Source organism: Thamnophis sirtalis, unplaced genomic scaffold (genome assembly GCF_051295495.1).
Source record: "Thamnophis sirtalis isolate CommonGarterSnake01/CBP01778 unplaced genomic scaffold, rThaSir2_p1.2 scaffold_1, whole genome shotgun sequence".
NCBI lineage: Eukaryota > Metazoa > Chordata > Lepidosauria > Squamata > Natricidae > Thamnophis > Thamnophis sirtalis.
In genome coordinates this window covers 91,645,899-91,672,663 of record NW_028261381.1, presented here as the reverse complement: position 1 = coordinate 91,672,663, position 26,765 = coordinate 91,645,899, and the positions used below count along the sequence as shown (strand labels likewise).

Below are 26,765 nucleotides of genomic sequence, written 5' to 3'. Positions count from 1 at the left end.
ACTATAGGAGAAGAAGGAGAAAGTATTCAATATGACAACTAATATATATATATGTGTGTGTGTGTGTGTGTGTATGTATATATATATATATATATATATATATATATATATATATATATATATATATATATATATATATATGTATATATATATATATATATATGTATATATATATATATATATGTATATATATATATATATGTATATATGTATATATATATATATATATATATATATATATATATATATATGTATATATATATATATATGTATATATATATATATATATATATATATATATATATATATATATATATATATATATATATATATATATATATATATATATATATATAATTTCAGCTATCAAATATATACTGTTAATGCAGGGCAGTTTTCAGATAATCATTTAGTATTGGCTATTTGTTGGCTTTTAAACAAGTTATGTAAAACAATGAATGCTTACACTAATTAACTATATCTTAATCATTAAATACTCCTTTTTGGATCTGTATCTATTTTAATGTAAGACAAAATGTATCAGAGGTTAGTAAAATAATGAATATTAAAGTATTTGTATATCTTTGATATCAATCAGAATTTGTTTTAAAAAATGAATTAGACACCGTGACACCTTTCCCCTCCTTAGTTATTAAAAGGCACTGGTGCTAATTTACTATTCTAGCTTTACATCTGGCTTAAGCTGGGGTTCATTCTTGGTTTGAAGTCTCTTAGTGCAAATGTCCCAGGAGGGAAGAGAAATTTGGAATAATTAGCTTCCACTTTTCAAGTCCTTCCTGCAACGTAGAATCCACTTGTTTTCATTGGTATCGTTAAGTCCCTCCCAACTCAACAAATGTGAACTGAAATATGAATTAGAACTAAAACAAAGTTATTAAGAGCAGATCCTAGCAGGCATACAGATGTCTCCACTTATCCTGTTTATTGCTATTGCAGCTGCACAGAAGACCATAACAGTTCTTTTACACAAGTGCAGAAGAACTTTTTAAAGAAGTAGGGGACTTTTTCCCCACCTCTTAAAACCTGGAAAAACTAGGAAATCCATAGCCTGCATCCACTTTACTGGAATTGGTGATACTGGCATTTTGTAAGCAAATGAGAGTTTTCCTGAATTAATCAAAGGACAGTTTGTTTCCAAGTTTTTAGTCTACAGGCAAACTGGATTAGCTGGTGTCACTTCATCTTAACCAGCAGATACCTGAACTTTTTAAGTACAGTGGACTGAAATGTCACTTGAGAAAATTGAACTGGGCATTTTACCTCCAGAAGAAGCAGATGGCAGATGTGCTTCACAGCCAGAGCTTAATGAGACCAAATTCAGCAGCCCACATGTGGATTGGTTCAAATATGAACCTTATTCTTCAGTCTCTTTACCTAGTGGTAAGCGCCTCACTTTATATTTTATTTTGGGGTGCTATTTTGTAATTAACAATGGAGCAATATGTAGACTTGAATATAATATTAGGCTTTTGACCATCAGCACTGATAGCTGCTAAAATAGATATAAACTGGCTGTAAGAGCATGGTTGAATAACTGCAGAATATATACAGTATCTTATGACATTGGTTTTATTTAAATGATCACATTTTAAAATATATTTATAGGGACTATAGAATGCTTGCAGTCAATGAATGCAGCTGACCTGTATTTACTTAGAGCCTTTTCCATTATGCAATATTCATGCTCTTTTAATTGGTGGATGGTGATTCATCCTACTGATGTTAACTCTGCCAATCAAAAAAATAATGTGCTTCTTTGGTAGTAAGTAGCTGACCTCCGTCTACAAAAGGTACTTCTCTGGCACTTCTAAGAGAAAAGAAGGGAGCATGAGCTAATCATGTACAAAATAAGGTTGTTCAAATTGCTGCTTTGTACATTTTCAAATGAGATGTCACTGCATTTATGTCTTTATGGCATAGGAGATATTCTTTGTTTTCTGTGACAGTAAGTCTGGTCTTTGCATGTAACAGTATAATCTTATTCATTCATGCTCAGAAATAATTCTCAATGAGTTCAGTAGATCATATGGTTGAATATATAAAATTAACACTAAGGTCCTGCAAGCCAAGGAGGGTTACCAAAGGTGTTGCTAATGATAATGTTCCATCAATATTTATAATGTAAACCCATATCTTGACTAACCTATGCGATAATAAATGTCTTAATCTGATGATACCACGCAACACTTCATTTTGACACAGGTGGCCTGATTTTAATGGCAAAAATACACTCAATGGAAGCAATATGTTAATGTTTTCTATATATATTGTGTATCATTAAGTGGTTGTTTTGACAACTGCAACTAAATCTGGTACCCAGTTGTTGCAATGAATATTTTACCCATGGTGATGGCAACTTTGAACTAAATTGCTACACAAATATATCATACAAACTTGTTTCCTCTTAATTTCACATGAGAACTTAAAATAAAGTGCACTGAATTGTCAATTGAGAAGACTGAAGTGGACAATTTTTTTCTTTAGCAAATGAATTAAATTTACATGCATTTGGGGAGGGGGGATCTACATGACCTGCCAGACTACATAGCTTGCCAGAGTATTGTGTTGTGTTGTATTCTATTGACATATTAGTAATTGAATTTGTTGTTCATAAACTGTGTCACTCACTCATACGTCCATGAATTATTCTCCACAATTTCCATCACGTTGCAAAATAAGGAGTAGAGAAAGGATACTTTTCAAAAGAAAATGGAGAATTGCAAAATATTCTACTCTCAGTTATCCCATGCTTGTAATTGCCATGCCCAACATTGATATAAAAATTGTCATCTAAGACCAATTTTAAGGGCTGTCTTAAACATATGAGTTGGAAGAAATCCTTTCTGAAGATTCATTGAAGTTAATACTCTGAAGCATTTTTTTTACTTGCGAAACCTCTTGGATCATTTATTATGTATGGTTTGTTAGTTGTTTTTTCAAAGCAAAATTAAATACAAAACCCTATTAAATACAATGTTTAAAAATAAAAACAAGAGTACAAAGGGCAGTTCCTGTCTACAAGGAGGACTTAGTAAAATATTATACATTTTGTTTGTGCTCATACTGTATGTACACAATTCTTCAAATTCTATTCAATATTTTCGAGGCTGTGACTAAGAGAAACAAAATAGTTCATACCTGGTTCAGTATTGGATTGAGATTTTCTCTGCTGTAATAGGAAGTTTATTTCATGATGTATGTCATCTGACACGATTCATAGGAGATACCTGACTTAGGTTTGCATTTGATGTATAATCACTTGTTACCTGAGCAAGTACAAACAAATTAAACATATGACACCTGAATGTAAGCAGTGTCTTATTTACAACTAGTGGGAAAAAGAACAATCTCACAGGAATAAGAAACAGTTCTAAAGCATAATTAGCATCTGCTTATGAAAACAGCACACAGTAGAAAGGCTGTGAGTTTCTCCAGTTATCTGTGACTTGTTCAAGTACTGTTGTTGGTCCTCTTATCACTTCTTCGTGTTTTTTTTTCCTCTTTATATCCAGGTTGTTCTTGACTTATAACCACAATTAAGCACAAACTTTCTGTTGCTAAGCAAGTTAAGTAAAGTTTGCACTATTTTGCAAACACAGATAAGCAAATCACTGCAATTGTTAACTTTAACTTTAATTGTTGTTAAGTGAGTCTGACTTCCCATTGACTTTGCTTGTCAGAAAATCGCAAAAGATGATCACATAACTCTGGCACATTGCAAACTTTATAAATACCGTTGGTTGCCAAGCATCCAAATTTTGATAATGTGACCATGAGGATGTCATGTGAAAACAGTCATAACTCACTTTTTTTAAGGCCCATTGTAACGAATCATTTAAATAGTAAAGTGATAAATTTATGTAATAAATGCATAATGACAATTAAAACTGCCCATTAGTTCATGTGGCTTGGTAATGAATGAGTAAATCTAACTAATCTGGCATTGCAACATTAAGAGAACCAATAGAAAGTACTAAAGCCTTTTAGTCTTTGTACATTTCTGCTGCCCTCTAGTGAGCTTCCATTTTTTTATATCTCGGTTCTTGCTCATGTTAATACGTGGCACGACATAACCACGAACGTCAAAAGCGCACCGACAACACCGCGGTGCTAAAACCGCGATGTCAAAAGCGCGGCCACAACAGCGCGCCGACAACAGCGCGCCGACAGAAGCGCGATTTAACTTAAGGTAAGGTTTAGGGTTAGGTTTAGGGTTAGGTTTAGGGTTAGGTTTAGGGTTAGGTTTAGGGTTAGGTTTAGGGTTAGGTTTAGGGTTAGGTTTAGGGTAGGTTTAGCGTTAGGTTTAGGGTTAGGTTTAGGGTTATTTTTAGGGTTATGTTACAGCGCGCTTCTGTCGGCACGCTGTTGTCGGCGTGCTATTGTCGCGCGGTTTTGACGGTGCGGTTTTGTCACCGCACTTTAGTCACACGCGCTTTAGTCTACCACGGTTTTGTGATGGAACCATGTTAATAAGGGTATTTGAACAAACCATAGCAATTTCAGGGCCTACTGTTCTCTCTTAACTGTTGCAATGTGTTCTGTCTGCCTCCTTACTTTTAATTTTGTCATGTGAATATTGCTGATTTTATTTCTAAACACCATCATATTATTACACTTACATGCACGTACTTAGTTTTTAATGGATTGCTATTTTTGATACATGTAATTGCTGATCATTTCTGAGTCCAAAGCCCTAATTTTAACATCTTTATTTGTGAAAGTTGTTGTAAGTTGGCTTTTGAGGCAGTCAGTGGATCACAAGAAATAGTTTAATCTTGAACTGACAATTATATATCTTTCCCTTCATATTCAATGCAAATGAGTTGTCAACCGGTGGGCTTATTAAGAGTGGCCAACTCCCACTTTGGTTGGTGGCAAGTTTATCTTCTGCCTCCCTTCTGTAGCACAGAATATTGTTCATCAAGTTGCTCAAGTTTGTCATGTCTTGCTTCTTCACAACATCTGGCCATCTGAGACAGGGGTGGGTGGCTGCCAGCATTGCTGCCAGTTCGCTTTGTGCATGCACTTCACTTGTGCATGTGCAGTTGACTATAAATTGCTCTGTGCATGCGCACAACATTTAAAAAATTACTAAAAAAGATGCTGGCAATGGCATTGGCAACCAAGGAACCAGTTCAGGAGGGTGGCCAGCCTGAGTCACCACCAGTTTTGGCAACCAAGGCCAAAATACCACTACCGGTTTGCCCAAACCAGTGCAAACCACCTCTAATCTGGAACCTCTTCTGGAAGGAAAGGTGAAGTATTAAAAGTGCTCATAGTTCTTCTGTTCATTGAGGGTTTCTAAAATGTCTGGTATTATCTCTTGACAGGGTAGTCCTGCTCCTGAAAAACATGCAAGCAACTTCATGGTCTTCCTATGATTGCAGCTATTGCTTAGTGGGCAAGTGTAAATTGTGGCCAGAGGGCCTTTCTATAGCAGAAAAGTTCTATAGCAGAAAAACCACTGATTGATGGATGGATGGATGGATGGATGGATGGATGGGTGGGTGGATTGATTGAATTTATATGGCTACCTAGCTTACATGCAATAATTTTAGACAGCTCAGAACAAAAGCAATAAAACAACAAAGAAACTACTGTATCACTCTCACCAATGAGTATAAAATATCTGTGATTTCTATAGGATTAGGTTTATTTCATCATTATATTTGGGTTTGATTATATCATGGAGATTTTATTACATTATTTTATGAATATAGTATAAAACACTCTACATGTTTTCAACTGCAGCAGGTATATGTCCAATAAATACCTTTTCCTAGCTTGGAAAAGTGAAGAAGAAAGAAATGTGGAATTACTGCTAAAATCTGCTTAAATTCCACCCAAGAACTCTTCCAGGTGGCTTATTGTAATATGCTTTGTTACATCTTATTCCTGGGCTTCTCTCCAGATTAGCATGGGATACAATCGGACAAAGCACCCATTAAATAATTGAAACAAACACAGAATGCCCATTGGTTCTAGCCAGGTCCCTAACCTTTATCACTAGTGAATTCAACAGTACTTGTCCTCCCCTACAGCATAATTAATTCACCTCAAAGTATCTAAGCACTGAAGGAACTTTACCCTGGCATGATGTTATGTCCTCCTAGAGTGGTCTGTCATTTGATATGTATAGTTTGCCACATACTAACATTTATTCTCCCCTACATGATGTAATGGTCCTACATCATCTTTCTGATTCTTTTTAGACAACTGTTTTTATGTACAATTTAAAAAATATTTTTAAGCTTTTTATTATTTTAGGCTCTGATGTACCTTTTAAACCTTTTTAATTATTCATACCTCAGACACCATATCCTTGACCATAATAAAGATTTATTTTGATTTTTTGGAACATGCTTTATTATTTATATATTACATTTGTATGTCATTCATCCATAAGGCTTTCCCCCATCAGTTGGCCCCCAAACGTACCAGGCATAATTGTCTCCAACTTGACGTACAGTGATATATTGCTATTAAAAAGTGAAATGACTTAGCTCGGTGAAGTGTTTTTGTGTGAGCGAAAACTGCGACTGATAATCTCATTGCTTTCAACATGGGGTTGACTTCTAAAAGTGCTGTATATATACATATATAGAAAAAAGTCTACTCTTTAGCAATGTTGGGGTTTCTCCCTGCATTCTTTTATTGGCTACTGTTCTAGGCAATGATAACTATTGGACCATGTTCCGTTTAGAGTGGTGCATAGGAAGCATCTTTCACAGGAAGATTTTTGCAGTGTTACTTATTTCACATATAACATATTTCATCTGGTAATGTACTCCACTTTGATTCCAATTTGAGGCTTAGGTTCTCTAAGTCTAGTTAACCAGGCACCTTTTATAAAGAATAATCCATTGCATTTTGATACCACTGAATTAATAATCACCATATCCATTGGCAGAAGGAAGGCTAACAAACCTGTTACATTAGGAACTTTTAGGGTTGAGTGTTGCAATTGCTACTACTTCAATTAATTTAAAAGAGCCTTCTGTACTCTTAGCAGATTTTTGTATCATTTATTAGACTTGGCTTTATCTATATGAGTCCCTCTCTGTAAAGTAGGCTCTTTGCCAGAGATAATTGAAAGCTCACACAGAGATTTGACACACTGAGTCACTGCCCTCTGCCCTCAAGGTTCTTGGCTTATGTACTCACATGGCAAAAACTAGATGGAAACTAATCTGGATATAGAAGTTCAATATTTCCCAAGGGTATAGTATATCATTCCTGCTCTTCCTCCTTCTGATGAGCTATTTACTTTTAAGTTAGGACACTGTTATACAAATCCTAGTCTATTTTAAAAGCAAATGTCCAATGATTTATGATTGTTCAGAACAGGTTGGCATAGTTTGGTTAAAGCTCTTTCTTACACAGTGTAATAGATAAAGATAATTTTTCTCAGAGGAAAAGATGACTGATATACGCAACTGTCTAATTTCACCACACAACTACGGTATTAAATTAATGGACTGTATCAAAAAATGTTGCATGTGACTAAAATCAGTAAATGATTTGCTTCAGAGCAGATTCCCTGTTGCATTTCCTATTATCTCTTCTATTGTTCTGTCAGCGTGGATTTCTTTTGTGTCTAGGTTTTTCAAATGTCTTACCTCTCATTTTATTTAAGCCCTTTCTTGTCTTGGGAGAATGCTTAATGGTCTATGCTAGAAGTCATAAATTAAGCCAATTTCTATTCCTCTCACTACCCATGATGATATTCCGTGTTGGTAGTGGGATTTCTGGAAGTTAATTCCATGAAATACTAAGAACACTCTTGCATTGTAATTAGCAAGGTCTACTGTAATGAACTAATGAACAGTGTTTAAATGAATCAACAGAGTATTTTTGCAAAACAGATGATTCAGTGCTGATTCTAACTTGAGAGTTTACCGATCTTGAGAATTTACTCTTGCAAAAAGGGATTTATGTACCTTGCCATAATTTTGAATGATGATCACTTTCCGTCCAAATGATTTCCAGGCATTAAAATCTACTCAAAAAAATTCCCTACTCTGTATAAAGTTTTCCCTCTTCTGCAAGAAACATTTGCAAATTAGGGGGAAAGATTCTGGACAAGAGAATTTGCATTCCAAACATGTTTTCCTTGGGAAAGCTCAACGGATGAGATTGCTCATGGGGTCTGAAGTCTGACTGATCACCAGACGTATGTTGGGAAACACATTTTCATTTTGTTGGTTGTCTCTGGAAGTGAATGATTTGCTTGTTGTAGAACTAGACTACTGACAGACTGCCTATACCCACACAGAGTGCCTAGAAATGCCTTACTTTTGGGCATTTTAATAAATGAAGTTAGACTGATTAGTACCAGGGACAGAGCTTTTATTGGGTGATGCCTTCCTTTGCGTCTGTCTTCTGCAGAAAATGAGGGAGGCTTTGTCCATTCCAATCCTATTTCTTTTAATCTCTGGAATTAATTCATTGCTTCATTTCACTTTGTGCCTGGCAATTGTGAAAGGTTGCAATTAAGTTCATTTGTCTTTTTTAATGGGACTTTGTACATTAGGAGCAGAAAGGTAAAGATGCCCCAAAAAGGAGTGCATGAATGATAAAATGGTAAGATAAATAAACACTTTGAAGGATTCACATAATTGAGTCTTTTTTTAATATTACTTATCTCTTTTTTATTTATAACTTACATTTTTAGTTCCTTTGGGGAAGATAGCTTGGAACAAATTATTTTTGCCTTACAAAAAATCAGTGTAGGAAGCAGAGTGTTATAAATAAAGAGGAGTCTAAAAAGTCTAAATATTTTTTTAAAAAAGAAAATTTGGCTGCCTGTTCGTCTCCACTGGCAAGTGTGAACAATGCTGTTTTACTTAAAAGTCCATTCTGTCTGACATCATATAGCTTGAAAGTAGACATTTACACAAATGTTGTTAATTAGGCTTGTATTTATCATGTTTACTTTTTTTCTGCACCCTCCTCAAACTCTCCAAAAGAAAGAGCTGAATAATAAGATCAAATGCCTTTACAGATAACACATTTCTCAATCTCTGTATTTTGTGATTTAAGCAGACTCAAAATTGACTTTAACAAGGTGGGGTTGAAAAAGATTGTCATACATAAGCAATCACTTTGTGTGTGTTTTTCTACATTAACGTGGGTCAGGAGAAGAAGACAAATTAAAGATGTGGGAATAAAAATAGCATTCTGAAAATTAAGGACTTTGTGTTATTGATTCTTAAGAATCCATTTAAGATCTATACAATTTGAAGATCAAACAAGAGTCACAAGGGTAAATGTGACAGAAAAGGCTGCTCTGATTTCTCAATACTTTACCCAAAAGATTCACAAGTTGAAGCAGGGAATTAAGTAATTCAAAGCCATGTGCCTTGCAAGCTTGATGGCTTTTCTGACACTTTTAGGGTGATAAGAGTAATAAAACGTAATTTCCATGTATGCAGAAATTGAGTTTGATTGGAATTCTTACACTGACATGAGAATAGCAATAGCACTTAGACTTATATACTGCTTCACAATACTTTACAGCCCTCTTTAAGCAGTTTACAGAGTCAGCATGTTGCCTCTAACAATCTGGATCCTCATTTTACATACCTCAGAAGGATGGAAGGCTGAGTCAATCTTGAGCAGGTGGGAATCGAACTACCAAACTGCAGGGAGCCAGCAGTCAGGAGAAGTAGCCTGTAGTACTGCAGTCTAACCACTGCGCCACCACAGCTCACCACCACACTCACCATCACAGCTCATGAAGGCAGTCATTCAGTTTTATTTTATATTTGATTTATTCTGGAGTGGCAAGGTTACACTGCTTTAGGCCGAGGTGGCGCAGTGGTTAAATGCAGCACTGCAGGCTACTTCAGCTGACTGCAGTTCTGCAGTTCGGCTGTTCAAATCTCACCGGCTCAAGGTTGACTCAGCCTTCCATCCTTCCGAGGTAGGTAAAATGAGGACCAAGATTGTTGTTGGGGGCAATATGCTGACTCTGTAAACCGCTTAGAAAGGGCTGAAAGCCCTATGAAGCGGTATATAAGTCTAACTGCTATTGCTTTCTCTTCAATTCTACATCCAATCACAAACCATCACTTTTCTCTCTTCTCTGTTAATGGAATGAATGGCATTCTTGTGCAACCTCGTTAACAAGTGGAAATTTAACCTTGTTCTCACTTCTCCCATTATTTTTTCAAGACTGATCACTTCAGCTTAAGTTATTGGATCAAAACTTTCTTTTCAGTGTTGGACTGGATTAAAGTCACTCAACAATGGGTTAGTGGAAGTCAGAAGAATATAGGTGTTGGCTCCACTGTTTGTTTACTTCTTTAAGAATGTGGTTAGCAAGGAAATTAATAATTATTTTTCCCATGTTCACTTCTTTTTCTGTGTCTTAAATGGTTCTGTGACATTATATCTCATTGTGCCACCCTGATTTTTATGATGACTAACTTCTAAGTTAGAGTATGGTCAGGAGAAAGCAACACTTCTCTCCAACTTGGCAAGCCACAGAATCCAAAGAATGCAGTAGTTCCCTCCATGAATGAAACACCCTTCTCACCATTCCATACAACTCAATGGGAATAGTTCGAACAATTCTAACAGCAATATCTAGCCATAGATATAGGTGGCCCTCAACTTTCATGGCCAAAATGTCCATTGCTAAGCAGGACGGTTATTGAGTGTTGCCCCATTTTATGATCTATCTTGCCATAGTTGTTTGTTGTGGCCCAGCCAGAAGCCATTGGAGTTGCAAATAAACTCCAACAGTGAGGGGCCCTATTAGTCGGCTCTGGAAGAGGTGGAGGACCCTGGACAGGGTTCAGACTCTGAGCAGGGACCAGAGAGGCTGGTTGGCCACCAGGAGGCACCTGAAGCATGGAGCAGTGGTGAAAGCCAAAGGGAGTTGATCCCAGACGCCAGGCAAAAGCAGGCAGATAACTGCCAACAGCAACTATGCAGATACAGAAGATAATTGGACCCAGGTGGTTGTAATTAGGCTCCTCCCAAGAGAGTATATAAGAAGAGACTTTGGGAGGAGGTTGTTTTCAGAATTCAACTATTATACTAAAGCTGGAGAAGCTCTGGTGTGTATATCTTATCTGGGAAGTCTGGGTTGCTGCCAAAGTCTTGTCGGTGTGTTAATTTACTGTGAATAAATTGTCTAGCAGTAATCTTGTGTCGGCATGACTCACTATATGGAGGGGGGGTCAGAACAGTTGTTTAAGTGAATTGTTGAAGTTGCTAAATTAGTAAACCCAGTTGTTGTGAATCTGACTTTGCTTGTCAGAAGGTTGCAAAAAGTGATCATGTTGTGGCCCCAAGATACTGCAACCATCATACATACAGTATGTGCCATTATTAAGCATCCAAATTTTGATCATGTGACTATCGCTGTTGCTGCAACAGACATAAGTTGAAAAATGGCCATGAGTCACTTTTTTCAGTGCTGTTGTAACTTTGAATGGTGATTAAGTAAATGGTTGTCAGTGGACTACTGCAACGTGCTCTACATGGGGCAGCCCTTGAAGAGCATTTGGAGACTTCAGCTTGTCCAGAATGCAGCCGCGCGAGCGATTGTGGGTGCACCTCGGTTCACCTATGTAACACCTATCCTCTGCGAGCTGCACTGGCTGCCTATTGGTCTTCCGATACGCTTCAAGGCGCTAGTCGTCACTTATAAAGCCCTTCATGGTATTGGACCTGGGTACTTGAGAGACCGCCTGCTGCCAATTACCTCCACTAGACCGATCAGATCCCACAAATTAGGCCTCCTCCGAATTCCATCCGCCAGCCAATGCCGACTGGCGACTACCCGGAGGAGAGCCTTCTCTGTGGCTGCTCCGACCCTCTGGAATGAGCTCCCCGTGGAGATTCGAACCCTCAACACCCTCCAGGCCTTCCGCAAAGCCCTTAAAACTTGGCTGTTCCGACAGGCCTGGGCCTAAAGAGTTTTTGCCCCCCTTCTCGAATGGTATGGTTGTTGTGTGTTTTTAAATTTTTGTATTGTTATGTCTCGTCTTTTTTATCCCCCTGTCTGTACCTCCTTCCCTGATTGAATTGTGAGCCGCCCTGAGTCCCCTTCGGGGAAAAGGGCGGCATATAAATGTAATCAATCAATCAATCAATCAATCAATCAATCAGTTGAGGACCACCTATATCTGTGACTAGGTAAAGCTTTCCTCAACTCAAACAAGGACACATTTTTAAAATAGTTCCTCAAGGTCTCAGTTGACAGGTATTTGTACATGGTGTGATAATGATGTATTTATAACTTTAATAAATAAAATTACTGCCAAGCTAGGCCAGGCCAGGCCAAGCACTTAAAAGACTTGGAAAAATTCTAAAAAGAAAAGATGTGATTCATAACATAAAGCAGTAAGCAACTCAAGGCTTCCTTGGATCTCCCAAATGGGAAAGCCACACTCATTGTAAAAATGCCAGAACATAATTGGGAACAACATGTAGATGGACCAGAATAGATCACACAATTTCCTCATGTTTTCCTTCCCACCATCTCCATAATCAAAGGATGTATTTCAAAACATTTGCAGCCCCTATCACACTCTCAGAATAAAGGGTATTCTAACAAACACTAACAAAGGGTGGCTCAGTGGCTAAGATGCTACGTTTGTCGATTAGAAAGTTCAGCAGTTTGGCAGTTCAAATCCCTAGAGCAGTGCATCCGAGTAAGCTCCCGATACTTGCCCCAGCTTCAGCCAAACTAGAAGTTCAAAAATACATAAAAATGCAAGTAGAAAAATAGGAACCACCTTTAGTGGAAAGGTAACAGCGTTCCGTGCGCCTTTGGCATTAAGTCATAGCAATAGCAATAGCAATAGCAGTTAGACTTATATACCGCTTCATAGGGCTTTCAGCCCTCTCTAAGCGGTTTACTGAGTCAGCATATTGCCCGCACAGTCTGGGTCCTCATTTCACCTACCTCGGAAGGATGGAAGGCTGAGTTAACCTTGAGCCGGTGAGATTAGAACCGCTGAACTGCAGATAACAGTCAGCTGTAGTGGCCTTCAGTACTGCACCCTAACCACTGCGCCACCTTGGCTCTTCATGCTGACCACATGACCACGAAAATGTCTTCGGACAACGCTGGCTCTTCGGCTTTGAAACAGAGATGAGCACCGCCCCCTAGAGTCGGAAATGACTAGCACATATGTGTGAGTGGAACCTTTACCTTTACCTAACAAATAACAGAGAAATGTCTTCTTTATATACAAAAGCCAAACAATGCTTTTGTATATAAAAGCATACATTCTGAAGTATATTTTGGTTCAAAGGTTTGTCCATTTCAAAACCTTTCCCTAACCATTTTCAAATGTACTTGTATATTTAAGGTATTTGCTTTGAAATTACCTAATGTGCCCTTAACTATCTTTCTTAATCCCCAATTAACTAAACCACTAAGTATATTAGTCTCACTTTGTAAGAAGACTACTCCAACTCTTTTTCTACCTTTCACAAATTTGTAGAATTTCCTAGTTCTATGCAACCATACACATGTAATATTTTCATTGAAGTCTTTATCATATCACATTTCTTTCCTAACCTTCATATACGCCGAATGGGCCCAACCCATTCGGCGGGTCACATGCTCGACCTCGTATTCCTCTCGGAGCAGTGGATTTGTGACCTTGGTCTGAGGGGTAACGACATCATACCCCTGTCGTGGTCAGACCACTGCCTACTGAGGCTCGACTTCCGGAGACCAAACCCCCACTGTAGGGAGGAGGAACCGACCAGGTGGTTCCGCCCCAGGCGACTTATGGAACCGTTAAGGTTCCAGACGGAGCTTGGGGTCATTCCTGATACTTTCGCCCACAGTCCGGTAGAGACTCTGGTTGCTGCTTGGCACTCGGCAGCATCGGAGGCCCTCGACCGGATTGCGCCACTACGGCCCCTCCGAGGCGGCGGATCCCGGAGACCCCCTTGGTTCACCGAGGAACTCCGGGAGATGAAGCGCCGGAGGAGATGCCTAGAGCACCGATGGAGGTCCGATAAGTCCGAATCGAACCGAGCAATGGTAACCACCTGCACCAAGGAATACACCAGGGCACTTAGGGCAGCGAAAAGATCTCACATAGCCACCTTGGTTGCGTCCGCTGAGTCCCACCCAGCCGCCCTGTTTAAGATAACCCGCTCCCTATTAAATAAAAGGGAAGCGGGGGAACCCTTGCAGGGCAGAGCTGAGGATTATGCCCAATTCTTAGCGGACAAAATTGCTCGGTTTCGGTCAGACTTGGACTCCATCCCCGCAGTTCCAGCCGAGGCACAAGAGGATCAAGTAGAACAGCACTGGGTTGAGTTTCAAGATGTTACCGCCAGGGATGTGGACAAGGCCATGAGGGCTGTAAGTGCCTCCACCTGCGTACTGGACCCGTGTCCCTCATGGCTGGTTACTAACAGCAGTGAGGTGACACGAGGCTGGATCCAGGCGGTTGTGACCGCCTCTCTTCGGGAGGGGAACTTCCCCGCCGCATTGAAAGCGGCGGTGGTGAGACCCCTCCTAAAGAAGCCATCTCTGGATCCAGCTGTTCTTAATAACTATCGCCCAGTCTCCAACCTTCCCTTTCTTGGGAAGGTTGTTGAGAAGGTGGTGGCCTTCCAGCTCCAACGGTCCTTGGAGGAAGCAAACTATCTTGACCCCTTCCAGTCAGGCTTCAGACCCGGTTACAGCACAGAAACCGCTTTGGTCGCATTGAGCGATGATCTCTGGAGAGCCAGAGATGGAGGACACTCCTCCATCCTGGTCCTCCTTGACCTCTCAGCGGCTTTCGATACCATCGACCATGGTATCCTTCTGCGACGACTGCGGGAGGTGGGAGTGGGAGGCACCATGTTGCGGTGGTTCTCCTCCTACCTCTCGGACAGGTCGCAGTCGGTGTTAGTGGGGGGGCAGAGATCGTCCCCTAGGCCCCTAACATATGGGGTGCCTCAGGGCTCGGTCTTATCCCCCCTACTATTCAACATCTACATGAAACCGCTGGGAGAGATCATCCGTAGGCACGGGATTAGATACCATCAATATGCGGACGATACCCAGTTGTATCTGTCCGCCCCGTGCCAACTCAATGAAGCGGCAGACGTGATGAACCGAGGCCTTGAAGCCGTTATGGACTGGATGAGGGTTAACAAGCTTGTGCTCAACCCAGAAAAGACCGAGTGGCTGTTGTGCTTCCCTCCCAAAGATTCGACCAATATTCCATCACTCAGGCTGGGGGGTCAAATTTTATACCCCTCAGAGAGGGTTCGCAACTTAGGAGTCCTCCTGGATCCACAGCTATCGTTTGACCACCACCTGACGGCTGTGACCAGGGGGGCATTCGCCCAGGTTCGCCTGGTGCGCCAGTTGCGACCCTACCTGAATCGGGAGGCGCTCACAACAGTCACTCGGGCCCTTGTGACCTCTAGGCTGGAATACTGCAATGTGCTCTACATGGGGCTGCCCTTGAAGAGCATCCGGCGACTTCAGTTAGTGCAGAACGCGGCCGCGCGAGTGATTGTGGGTGCACCTCGGTTCACCCATATAACACCTATCCTCCGCGAGCTGCGCTGGCTACCTGTCGATCTCCGGATGCGCTTCAAGGTGCTATTAGTCACCCATAAAGCCCTGCATGGTAGTGGATCTGGATACTTGAGAGACCGCCTTCTGCCAATTACCTCCCTGCGACCAATTAGATCTCACAGATTGGGCCTCCTCCGTATTCCATCGGCCAGCCAGTGCCGGCTGGCAACTACAAGGAGGAGGGTCTTCTCAGTAGTAGCCCCGACCCTTTGGAACGAACTCCCCGTGGAGATTCGTACCCTCACCACCGTCCAGGCCTTCCGCACAGCCCTCAAGAACTGGCTAGCCCGTCAGGCCTGGGGATAAGGATAGCCGCCCCTCCCGAATGATGAATGTATGTTGCTTATTACTTTTATTATATGTGTCTACGTCATTATTTGTATTCCCCCTCCCTGATTTTATGTGAGCCGCCCTGAGTCCCCTCAGGGAAAAGGGCGGCATACAAATGTTAATAAACATCTAAACATCTAAACATATACTGTATGTCAAAAGAATGCATGAGGGGGAAAGTTACACGCACACTCTTTTTTAGCCATGCACAAGATTGATTGATTGATTGATTGATTTTCCTTCCTTCCTTCCTTCCTTCCTTCCTTCATTCATTCATTCATTCATTCATTCATTCAATTTATATTGCTCCCATTTCATATTTAAGAGATTCTGTGAATGTTACAAAAAATACCTAAAATATATAAAATGTACAATATAAAAATTAAACATATAGCAGCAAAGAATAATCTGATCTAACTAACTATCCATGCAGCCAGAAAAAGATGGTCAGCCTCATCAAAGGTCAACAAAGATGGGGACATCATATGTGTATATCAATTACATTCTGATCAAAGACATAAGGTTCACCCTCCAAAGTACATGCTTTTTTTGTTTGTTTTCAATAATGGACTAGAAGTAGAAGAAAAGACCAAGAGAGCTGAAGATTATCTATGTTTTTTCCCAAGCTAAGGAAAAACCCTTTATGTTTAGGTTTGATCCTTCTATGGCCTTCTCTGTTTAAAATCTTTGTCAAGAGGTTTGGAGCATTTAAGAGAGAAGTTTCTACATCTGTTCTTTTGATTTATGGAATTCTTCACTTAGAGATCTTAATAAAATTTCTGAGAAACCATAAAAATACCTTGGTAGCATGATAGCTAACAATATTAAGGGCTACCCCTCTTGATATAACACAGGCAAAGTTTTCATAAGCTATGCTAATTTCCATGACAAAAGGCACACGTCCTGTTTTTTGACAGAGAACTTCAGTGCTTAAGGAATAAACAGCATGATGTCCATTTTAAGGTACAGTGTTTATCTGTTTTCCAGAAATTGTGTTATTGTCAGCTCTTCTGGAGAAAGGGGCCCCAGGGGGTCACTAAATGGAGATCAAGTATATAATAAAATAATAAAGTTGGGATAAACTAGTTTTTTTAATAAAAAAAAGTTCAGTGTGATAGCAAATCCAAAAATTGCTTAGCCCTAATTAAAAGTTCTCTATCATGTCAACTTTAACATTTGAAAATTAGACTTTGTTCTTAACTTTCAGGTTATATATTAATTTCTTTATACTAAAGTTCTACTCCTGATTCATGTTTTTATCTCCAGGTCCACACACCAATGTAATTTCTCTGTAGAGCCCATTTTAACACTGCATTTAATGGAAAATTCATAGTTTAACTCGGTGTAAATGGGTAAGGACTATTTCTAAGTAATAAACCATACATATGCACACGTAATACCTGAAATGTTTGAAAAAAATATTTTTATGAATTTTTAAACATACCAATTGCACTGCTCTTCAAAGTTGTTCTTTGTTGTTTTCAGACACATCTATGCCTTGGTTAGGCAAATGTCTTTGTTTTAAAAATCTAACATAATGCACACTTATTTTGATGTAAAATGGTACATTAATGAAGAATTTGGAGTAAAGTAAATATAATAGTCTGTATTTCATAAGAAAGTTTCCAAAAGTGGAAGATATTTTTCTTTTCTTTTTTCCTCTTTCTCCCTGGGGCTCACTAAACACTCATCCAGGCATGCACAGACACAGGGACAAAATGTCAAGTTGTAAATAATGACAGGAAGTATTTTCAAAGAATGTATACACTTTATTTGTAGGCTTCAAAAGTTCTTTAAATGGATATTGAATGCAAATTTCTGTTTATTACATTTTTCCTTTGTTTGGGAGTAAGTTGTCCTTGTCCTTCAGATAAATTTATCTAGTTGAATGTATTTTAGTCTCTTCTTCTTTTTGCTACTATCAAAAGAACACAGTGTTCAAAAGACTGCATAAAAAGGAAGTAGTGAAATGCCAAAGGAAGTCAGATATTATCCTATTTCCATAGTTTCCTAGATAATATGCCAGCATATTCAATAAATAGCAAATTCACATTCTTCTTTTTTTTCTTTTGACAATTTTCTCTTTCTTTGTAACAGCTTATTTATTTGTTAGTGAGATTTCTATTCTGGTTTTTCTTTTCGGAGGTCAAGGTAGCTTACACAGCAACTCCCTCTCCTACTGCATGTTAGCTTTGTACTACTTATCCATGAAAATTTTATTTTGACCGAAATCTGGCAGAATCAAAATATTCTGAATAGAATTTCTGCAATGTGACAGTTCTGGGTTTCAGACAAAATATATTTCAGGTAGAAAATGATACTGTGTCTTAAAAATAACCAACTGGGTTTCCAATATTTTTCAATATTCTCTGAAACTATGAATAAATGTATGTGTGCCACTGTATATGTGGGGCCCATTGAAGTTAATATTATTCCAGATGTTTATATACAGAATAACAGAGTTGGAATGAACCTTGGAAGTCATCTAGTCCAACCCCCTTTACCATGTTAATTGAATCAGAATAGAGCTGGAAGGGACCTTGGAAATCTTCTAGTCCAACCACCTGCTCAAGCAGGAGATGCTATACAATTTGGCTGTCCAGTCTCTTCTTAAAAACCTCCAGTGATGAAGCACCCACAACTACTGAAGGCAAGCTATTCCACTGGTTAATTGTTCTCACTGTTAGGAAGTTTCTCCTTAATTCCAGATTGCTTCTCTCCTTGATTAGTTTCCATCCATTGTTTCTTGTCTTGCCTTCTGGTGGTTTAGATAATAGCTTGATTCCCTTCTTCTTTGTGTCAGCCCTTCCAATACTGAAGTACTGCTATCATGTCACCCCTTCTTTCCTCTAGACTAGCCTTGCCCGATTCCTGCAACCGTTCTTCATATGTTGTAGTCTGCAGGCCCTTAATCATCCCAGTTGTTATTTTCTGCACTCTTTCCAAAGTCTCAACATCTTTTTTGTAACGTGGTGACTAAAACTGGATGCATTAAATTGCTTACACAATCAAGATGCACCAGCTTACCCTGCACTAGCCTGGATGAGATTATTCATTTACTAATGAAACTGATAGGCTGCCCCAAACTATTACAATTCTTATTGATCAATAACACATTGGCTTGGCATCAAGAGAGAGAGAAAGTTGTAAACTACCATTGGTTTCTCACAGACTTGCTCCTCTATGGCTGAAGACTCTTGATTTTTTCCCTCTAGTCTTCCTGTTTTTTGTTTTTTTGCATCATGTGCATTTTAAATTATTATTTTACTTCATCATTAACAAAACACAATATGTTTATTTATTTTTTATTTTTTATTGATTTGATTTGTCAATCATTTACAAGATAATAGGTATAAGAATAAACAAGAGTATGAATAAAATGGGGACGAATAAATGGGGACAGTAGGACAGGGACGGTAGGCATGATGGTGTGCTTATGCACACTCCTTACAGATCTCCTAGGATTGGGGTGAGGTCAATAGTAGACAGTTTAAGGCTAAAGTTTTAACGATTTGAAGATGTAACAACAGAGTCAGGTAGTCAATTCCAGGCATTGACCATTCTATTGCTGAAGTCATATATTCTGCAAACAAATTTGGAGCAGTTTACATTGAGTTTGTATCTGTTGTGTGCTCTTGTATTATTGTGGTTGATATATATATGGCTAGTAAATAAAGTATTTCTTTTTATTATTCTTAGAATTTCCATAAATGTCTACCATATGTAAACAAGCTTCAATAAATTGCTTGTTTACACTACTTAGAATAGCCCTTCTGGCCCATCTTTCTTTCATTTAGCCACTGTTTGCTTTTTTAATCTTCTCATTCTATATTTAACTAATGTGGGCTTAATTCTTCAAGGCAAAGACCATTCTCTAAAAAGCCCTGTAAAAATGCCATGCACAACATGAAAATGGCTACTATAAATACATTTCAAATAAATTAGAACAGATTCCACTGTTGTAGTTGGATACAGTGCTGAGTTTATAGCAAAGGCATCGGCAACAGCTAAAATATGTATCAGTATTTGCGGTTGTAGAACAAACTGCTTGTAAGAGATTAGACCCTATTTCTCCACCACATACAATCAAATGTATTTCTTTTCAATTTCAGACTTGATAGCTATCATTTTGTCAGTTGGGAAATGAAACAGAACAGCAAAGATGAAGCTATTTCTTTTCATATGTAAGGATTCTCTATATAAGTATATACATCTGGAAAGCTCATTTTGAAGTGAATTAAAGTGTCATTTCAAGAATAAAATCACTTTTCTTTAATCATACTGCTCATACTGCTGTTTTGGTACTTTGAGGAAAAGTACTGGCCATAATATTTATCTTCCACGGAACTAACCCTGTTCTAAAGCCTTACTGTAAGAGAACCACAAAGTGATGGAATTGTCCAGTATATATTAGTGTATTGTGTACTGTATATACTCAAGTATAAGCCTAGTTTTTCAGCCCACTTTTTGAGCTGAAAAAAGCCGCCTCGGCTTATACTCGAGTCAGTGAAAAATTTGCCTGAAATGGAGGAGAAAAAGGGGCGGGGCCATGCCGCTGGGTGACGCTCGTGAATGGCCCAGCGCCCCTGAGTTTCCCCTCCCTCTGTGTCAGTTTGCCGCGCAGCATGCACCGCACCATCCCCCCTCCTCACGTTCTAATGTAATGCAGGGCTATCTTACGATTCCCCTTCCTCCCTCTCCTGCCGCTCTGCAACGATGTCCCACCTCCTCCTTGTTATGGCAAGCAGCCACATAGCGATGTCCCACCTCCTCTGGTACAGTGATCCAATGATAGGAATCACTGTGCCGTGTGTCATAGGAGGCGGGACATCATCATCACAGCGGGACATCAGCATCATGAGGTGAGTGAAGTATTTCATTGAATACACCGGTATTGTGTGATAATAATTTGTTATGCAGAGCAAATTTTTACAATGGCTACTGTATATTTAATGGGCACAGGCAGGCTGTATATGTTATTCAATGGGCAATGGCATTATTGGTATCTATTTTTATTTTTGAAATTTATCGGTAGCTGCTGCATTTCCCACCCTAGGCTTATACTCGAGTCAATAACTTTTCCAGTTTTTTGTGGTAAAATTAGGTGCCTCGGCTTATATTCGGGTCGGCCTATACTCGAGTATATACGGTAGTATTGCATAGTATTAGCATATTAATGTATTGTGTGGTATTGTACACTGTTAGTATACTGCATAATATTATGAATTGTGTATTCCTCCAGATGTATGTCAGCTTCAGTTGTTATTGTTACTATCATTTTCATCATAATTTTCTCAGCAGAAAAATACACTTGATATTGAATGGGCTTGAAAATTAAGTATTAAGCCCAATTATTATTCACATTACTTGGAATTTCTGTAGGCTATACTGAAAAATAAACCTAGGATAACACAATGGCAAACTCTCCCTTATCTATGATTTAAAAAAACTTGAATGAACATGTTCATGCCATCACAGGTGGAGCTCAACTTGAATGAGTGACAATGATGAAGATGATGTTAGATGTATATTCCACATTTTTCTATGAACTCATGGTGGCTTCATTTATTCCCAAAGCAACCATTTCAGATAGGTTGGGGTGGGAGAAAATGTCTAGCCTAGTATCAAACAATAAATTTCTATATTTGAGAATGTACTTTAATCAATATCTCACTCACTAGATAGCTTCTTCAATTGCATGAAAATGAAAGAGATGATATGTCAGGCCTGAATGACTCAAAGTGATTGTAGAGGATAGACAATAAGGGATATAAATAGACAAAACTGATGGGTCTTTGTATGACTCCTGTCCATGTATTTTTAGCCTTTGTATGGTGTGAATATACAGACAAGGCAAGGGGGGAAAAGTAAGAATGAAATCCCAGATATGAAACAAATACTGATTGTAACGTATTTTGATTCTTTTGATTATGATAGGAAACAGGATTGAGTTCTTACGCTGATCTCTCCCCATGTTTTTATACTACCTAGAATTTGTTCTTTGGGACAAGTTCTGTTTATTTCAAGGGAGAATCCACTTCCAGTAAGACTCTTGTGAAGCTGGGATGCTTGCAGGAAAAGCTTCCTTCTCCTATTTGGTCAGGCTTCATTTTAAGGAACATAAACAGCAGCTGAAATAGAGCTTCTCAGTGAGGCATTTGCAAATTTGCCTGCTCAGACAAAAGGAAAGGAAAAAGGCTTGATACATAGGCCATTCTCAGAAGTTGAAGAATAGCTGGTATGAACTACGTCCTGAAAACTTTCAGTTCTTGCTCATTCTACTTAAAAAATCAAAAATCCATAGCTATAGAAAGATCTTGGATAATCATAACCACTATCTCTGTTTTCTTTTGTCACAATTGTTCTACTTCTATTTGCAGTTCTTTATTTTTCTTCAATTCTTTCTCTTCTCCTGTATTCTTCTTTCTCCAAGTAATCCAACATCCACTATCCAGAATTTTTTTGTCTTTTGTATCGAAAATTGTTCTCTGTGGTGTTGTTGACAGATGCTTGTCTGTTTGTATTCTGAAATTCCAGAGTACTTTAGTTTCATTTCTTGCAGATATTTCAATGGACTATTGTTGCTATTTTGTCGTGACATTGTTTCTAGTCAGTCTGTGCAATCTTCTTGCAACAGCTAACCAAGTGGCCCACTGTTTCTTCAGCTTCCTTTATCATCATTACTATTATTATATACATAACAATATATTAAACCATAGTTGCCAGTTCTTTAGCTGATGTTGACCTTTATACACATCAAATTCATCCTAAGAACCTAAGATATCACAATGTATCAGCATAATATATGTGCCAATCCAAGCACTATGGTCTTTTATAATTGATTGATGGAAATTTAGTCAATGCTTAAATTTTCTAAGTGTCATCCAAAATTTTTTGCTATGACATCCAATGTATTGATAACCACTAAGACTGGTTTATGCCATAATAATCAATGCCATAATTGATTACCATATTTTTCAGAGTGTAAAACGCACCCGAGTATAAAACACACCTTAGTTTTTGGGGAGGAAAATAGCAGGGGGGAATTCTGCCTACCTGATATTCATCTGGCTAGAGTCCTTAATCTGGTCAGCTTGAGTACATAAGTTTGCTGGTTTTGAGCATGCGCGCACACAAGCTTTTTATCCCCTGCTTGGGGATAAAAAAACAGCTTCTAAAGCACAGCTGATTGTGGGAAAGAGAAGCAATGAGAAAAGCAGGGCAAGCCTGGAAGATTGCTTCATTCATTAGCACCCCCTTAAGGGTGGAAAAATGCTTTTAAAAATCTACATTTGGAGTATAAGACGCACCCAAATTTCAGCCTCTTTTAGGAGGGAAAACATGTGTCTTATACTCTGAAAAATAAGGTATTTAGTCAGTTTGTATTCCTAGCTATGACATGCAAGGAACTCTGGAATTAGAGGAAAACTTTGTAGAAGTTGTAAGAACATTGTTATATGGAAAAGAAAACCCAGGGTTTTTTTTTTTCGTCAGATGCAATTTAGTACTGTTCATACAATATCCTTTCTGCAGACTTATATGTAACCATGTTGTACTATAAAAGTAATTGCGTTCACTCAAACTTTAAAACATACTGAAATAATAAGAATATAAATAATAATACAATACAAATACTAGTCTATAAATACCAGCAAATATGGTTTTCTGGTTTTTAAAAAACTATATTTGATATTGCTTAAGTTGATAAAATGAATGCTGACATTATAAGGTATTATGAATGCAAGAAATGGATGTAATCTGTTGCTGATATTTTTGCAACTTTAAAAAATATGATGCTGAAAAAAATTGGCTCACTGAAAAGAATAAATAGGTGATGGAATTCATGCCAGGTATTTTTGTCAGAAATGTCACAGCAATGAGCTTCCTGATTTAAATCTCTTAGCAATAGAGCATTTTGTTCTGCTTGACATGAAGGCAATTGGTGGGCCACTCTGGGAATAGAAAATCAACAATACACCAGCTGTCATTTTATCTTCTATCACTAGTCAGAACTAAGCTGTTTTGAAAGCCAGAGCATTTTCAAGATAACTTTGTTTTCTGTTTCTGTCCCTTTACATTGTTAGAATAGAGCTGGAGAGAAAAGCTATGGCTAAGATTCCCAACTGGGGTAGTTTAAAGGGCCCAAGATCAATAACTTGTTTGATTTGTAACAACATAAGAAGGTCCTTTGGAAATGCTTTGGGAAGGCCAGAAAGTGGCTGTGTGTGCAATGTCCAGTCATTCTCTTGATTTCTGACAGCAGAAGCCCTTGTGAGGCATCTGGTCTGGAACATTTGGAGCTTTCAAAATTATTATGAGTACTAGTTTTTCATAGATGTATCTTTCTCTGATCACCTACAGAAACCATCCAGGAAATTTTAAAGAAATGATTGCATGGTATCAAATTAGCAAACACTGAAGACATAAAGCTATGTGAACAATGTGGTCTAATATACATATGTAAGAAGGAAAATAGCAATAGCAGTTAGACTTATATACCGCTTCATAGGGCTTTCAGCCCTCTCTAAGCGGTTTACAGAGTCAGCATATCGCCCCCACAGTCTGGGTCCTCATTTTACCCACCTCGGAAGGATGGAAGGCTGAGTCAACCTTGAGCCGGTGAGATTTGAACTGCTGAACTGCAGCTAACAGTCAGCTGAAGTGGCTGAAGTACTGCACTCTAACCACTGATTATTATTACCCTGTTGCTTTGCATGTACACTAAGAGCTTTTGCACTGGAGACAAATTCCTTGTGTATCTAAGCCCATTTGGCCAATCAAGTATTCTAGGCTCAGCTCTGCTCTGCTCTGCTCTGCTCTGCTCTGCTCTGCTCTGCTCTGCTCTGCTCTGCTCTGCTTTGCTATGCTTAATATATGAGAAAGGTTGATATTTGACCTGCCATGTTGAGCTAAAATAGTGATAAGAATAAATATCATGGCATCTGCTTTTCTAGGGCAGATTTTACAGCTCTTCAATCTCTCTTTTCCTCCTCCGCCCCCAACCCTGTTACTTAGTTTAGACCTCAGCAAAGGAAGTTGACAGATTAGTAAGAGGTAGCTACAATGTTAAGTGTGTAGTTGATATTGAGTGCCCAATAGACAAAAATGGGAAATAAGCATTTAGCTTATCTGGCCATTAGCATTTAAGCATTTAGTTTATTCTTTAAAGAAATGTCTTGTCCCTGCACCCTTTTTGTTATATCACTTGCCAAGGATGTTGAAGAACTCCAAAAGTTGACACATTCTTCTTTTATTAATTTGTTCCTAGTAGCTCAAGTTACACTGGTTTTTCTAAAATTTTGTGTGTGTGTGTGCTTTTTCTAAAATGGAATTTTTTTTGTTGTCTTCTCTTTGGTTTTCATCTATCTTTTGCTTGAAGTGTAGGAAATGAAATGTTGTGGCTGGTTGGTTTGCACAGAGCCGATCATGCTATTTTGTACTGCCTTATCAGTTCCCCTATTCTCCTTATGTCGGGAAGGGAAATGAGTAATTGGAATGTGATATCTCCAGTCCTGTGAATAGTGAATTTACCTTTACCAAGAAGGATAAAAGAAAACAGGCTTTCATTCTCAAAACTCATCTCTAAATCTCTAACAGATTAAATTTACCATGTATTGGACGGGTTTTGTTTTAAAGTCTAGTTTAAAATATGGAATCAAATTATTATGAAAAGACTCCTATTGAAATGTATGACTGACCCGATATCCTCAAATCCTCTGTCATTTTGCAGGGCTGAATCATAGTTCAATATTTTACTTGAGAATATGTTGTGATTGATTCTAAAATATCTAGAAAAATGGTATGGATTCTTGTTTAATTCCCTCCACTATGGGGAAAAAGTAAAATATTGATTGACAATGTCCAAATGTAAATCTGTCCTAACTGAATTAGGATTTATTGATTAAAAGACAAAGTGAGTTGTAACTAAAATTAAAATTCAGCTATTGGGATCATTCAAGAAGGGGTTCACCACTGAGATATTTTTCTGTTGAGAAGGTCATTTGCTCATGCATAAAAGAGAATTGAAAGTTACCAGGCATTAAAAGCCCCATAATGTTATTACTGCTGTTGTGAAATATCTTTGTGAGCAAATGAAATAATCTACCGACAAATTTTGTTTCCGAGGAGAAAACTATTGTATATAAATGTTTTCTTTTCAAACTCTCTTTCTTTCTGCCTCTGTCTCTCTCATTTCTAAATTTTATTTTATATCTTATTCTATAGATACTCTTTTTTATAGACCTTCACTGTGTATCCTATTCTGTGGCTCTTACAAGTTTCTATGGGTTTACTATGCCTGTAAACTTTCTCTTTTCTCTCTTTTTGTTGCTTGATGTTATCAGGATTTAGCTAACCCCATCCCACAACTGGGGTATAATATTATTTTCCTCATCCAGCCAAAATGCTTCAGGCTCCCAGGTTTGGCCCTCTTGGCTGTTACCAATGCTAGCTGGCTATTGGTGCTGCTACAGAAGAAGATGTGGTTGCTGGACTCTATGTCTCTGGTCACACTTTGTATCTGGATTCTAAACTTCCGGTAGTTCCTTGCTTTCGATTAAGGCCTTTCTGCTTCTGTGCTTCCAGACATCTCTTACTGATTGCTGATTCTGGTCCCTCATAGTCATCAAATCAGCTTTGATATTGGCATATTTTGCACTGCCACATACTCTTTCCCCCTCTCCGATGCATGCCATTGCAATTCAATGGCTCCTCTTGATATAGCTACAAAAGAAAAAAGAAAAAGGACTTCAGAGGATAGTATGACTCAACATGATTCTTATTGTTGTTGTTAGTTGCAAAGTCATGTTTGACCCATCACGATCCCATGGACAACATTCCTCTAGGCCTTCCTCTT

The 26,765-nt window shown here is 38.5% G+C and overlaps 1 protein-coding gene across 1 annotated transcript in view; it reads left to right on the top strand.

Annotated features, from left to right (window-relative positions):
* Positions 1-949: 949 nt before the first annotated feature.
* ANO3 (anoctamin 3) overlaps positions 950-26,765 on the top strand; it is a 217,737-nt gene continuing 191,921 nt past the window's right edge. Inside the window, exon 1 of the mRNA XM_087718950.1 lies at positions 950-1,401. Within this exon, the coding sequence (XP_087575076.1) occupies positions 1,248-1,401 (154 nt within the window). The 5' untranslated portion in view covers positions 950-1,247. The remainder of the gene's footprint in view (positions 1,402-26,765) is intronic.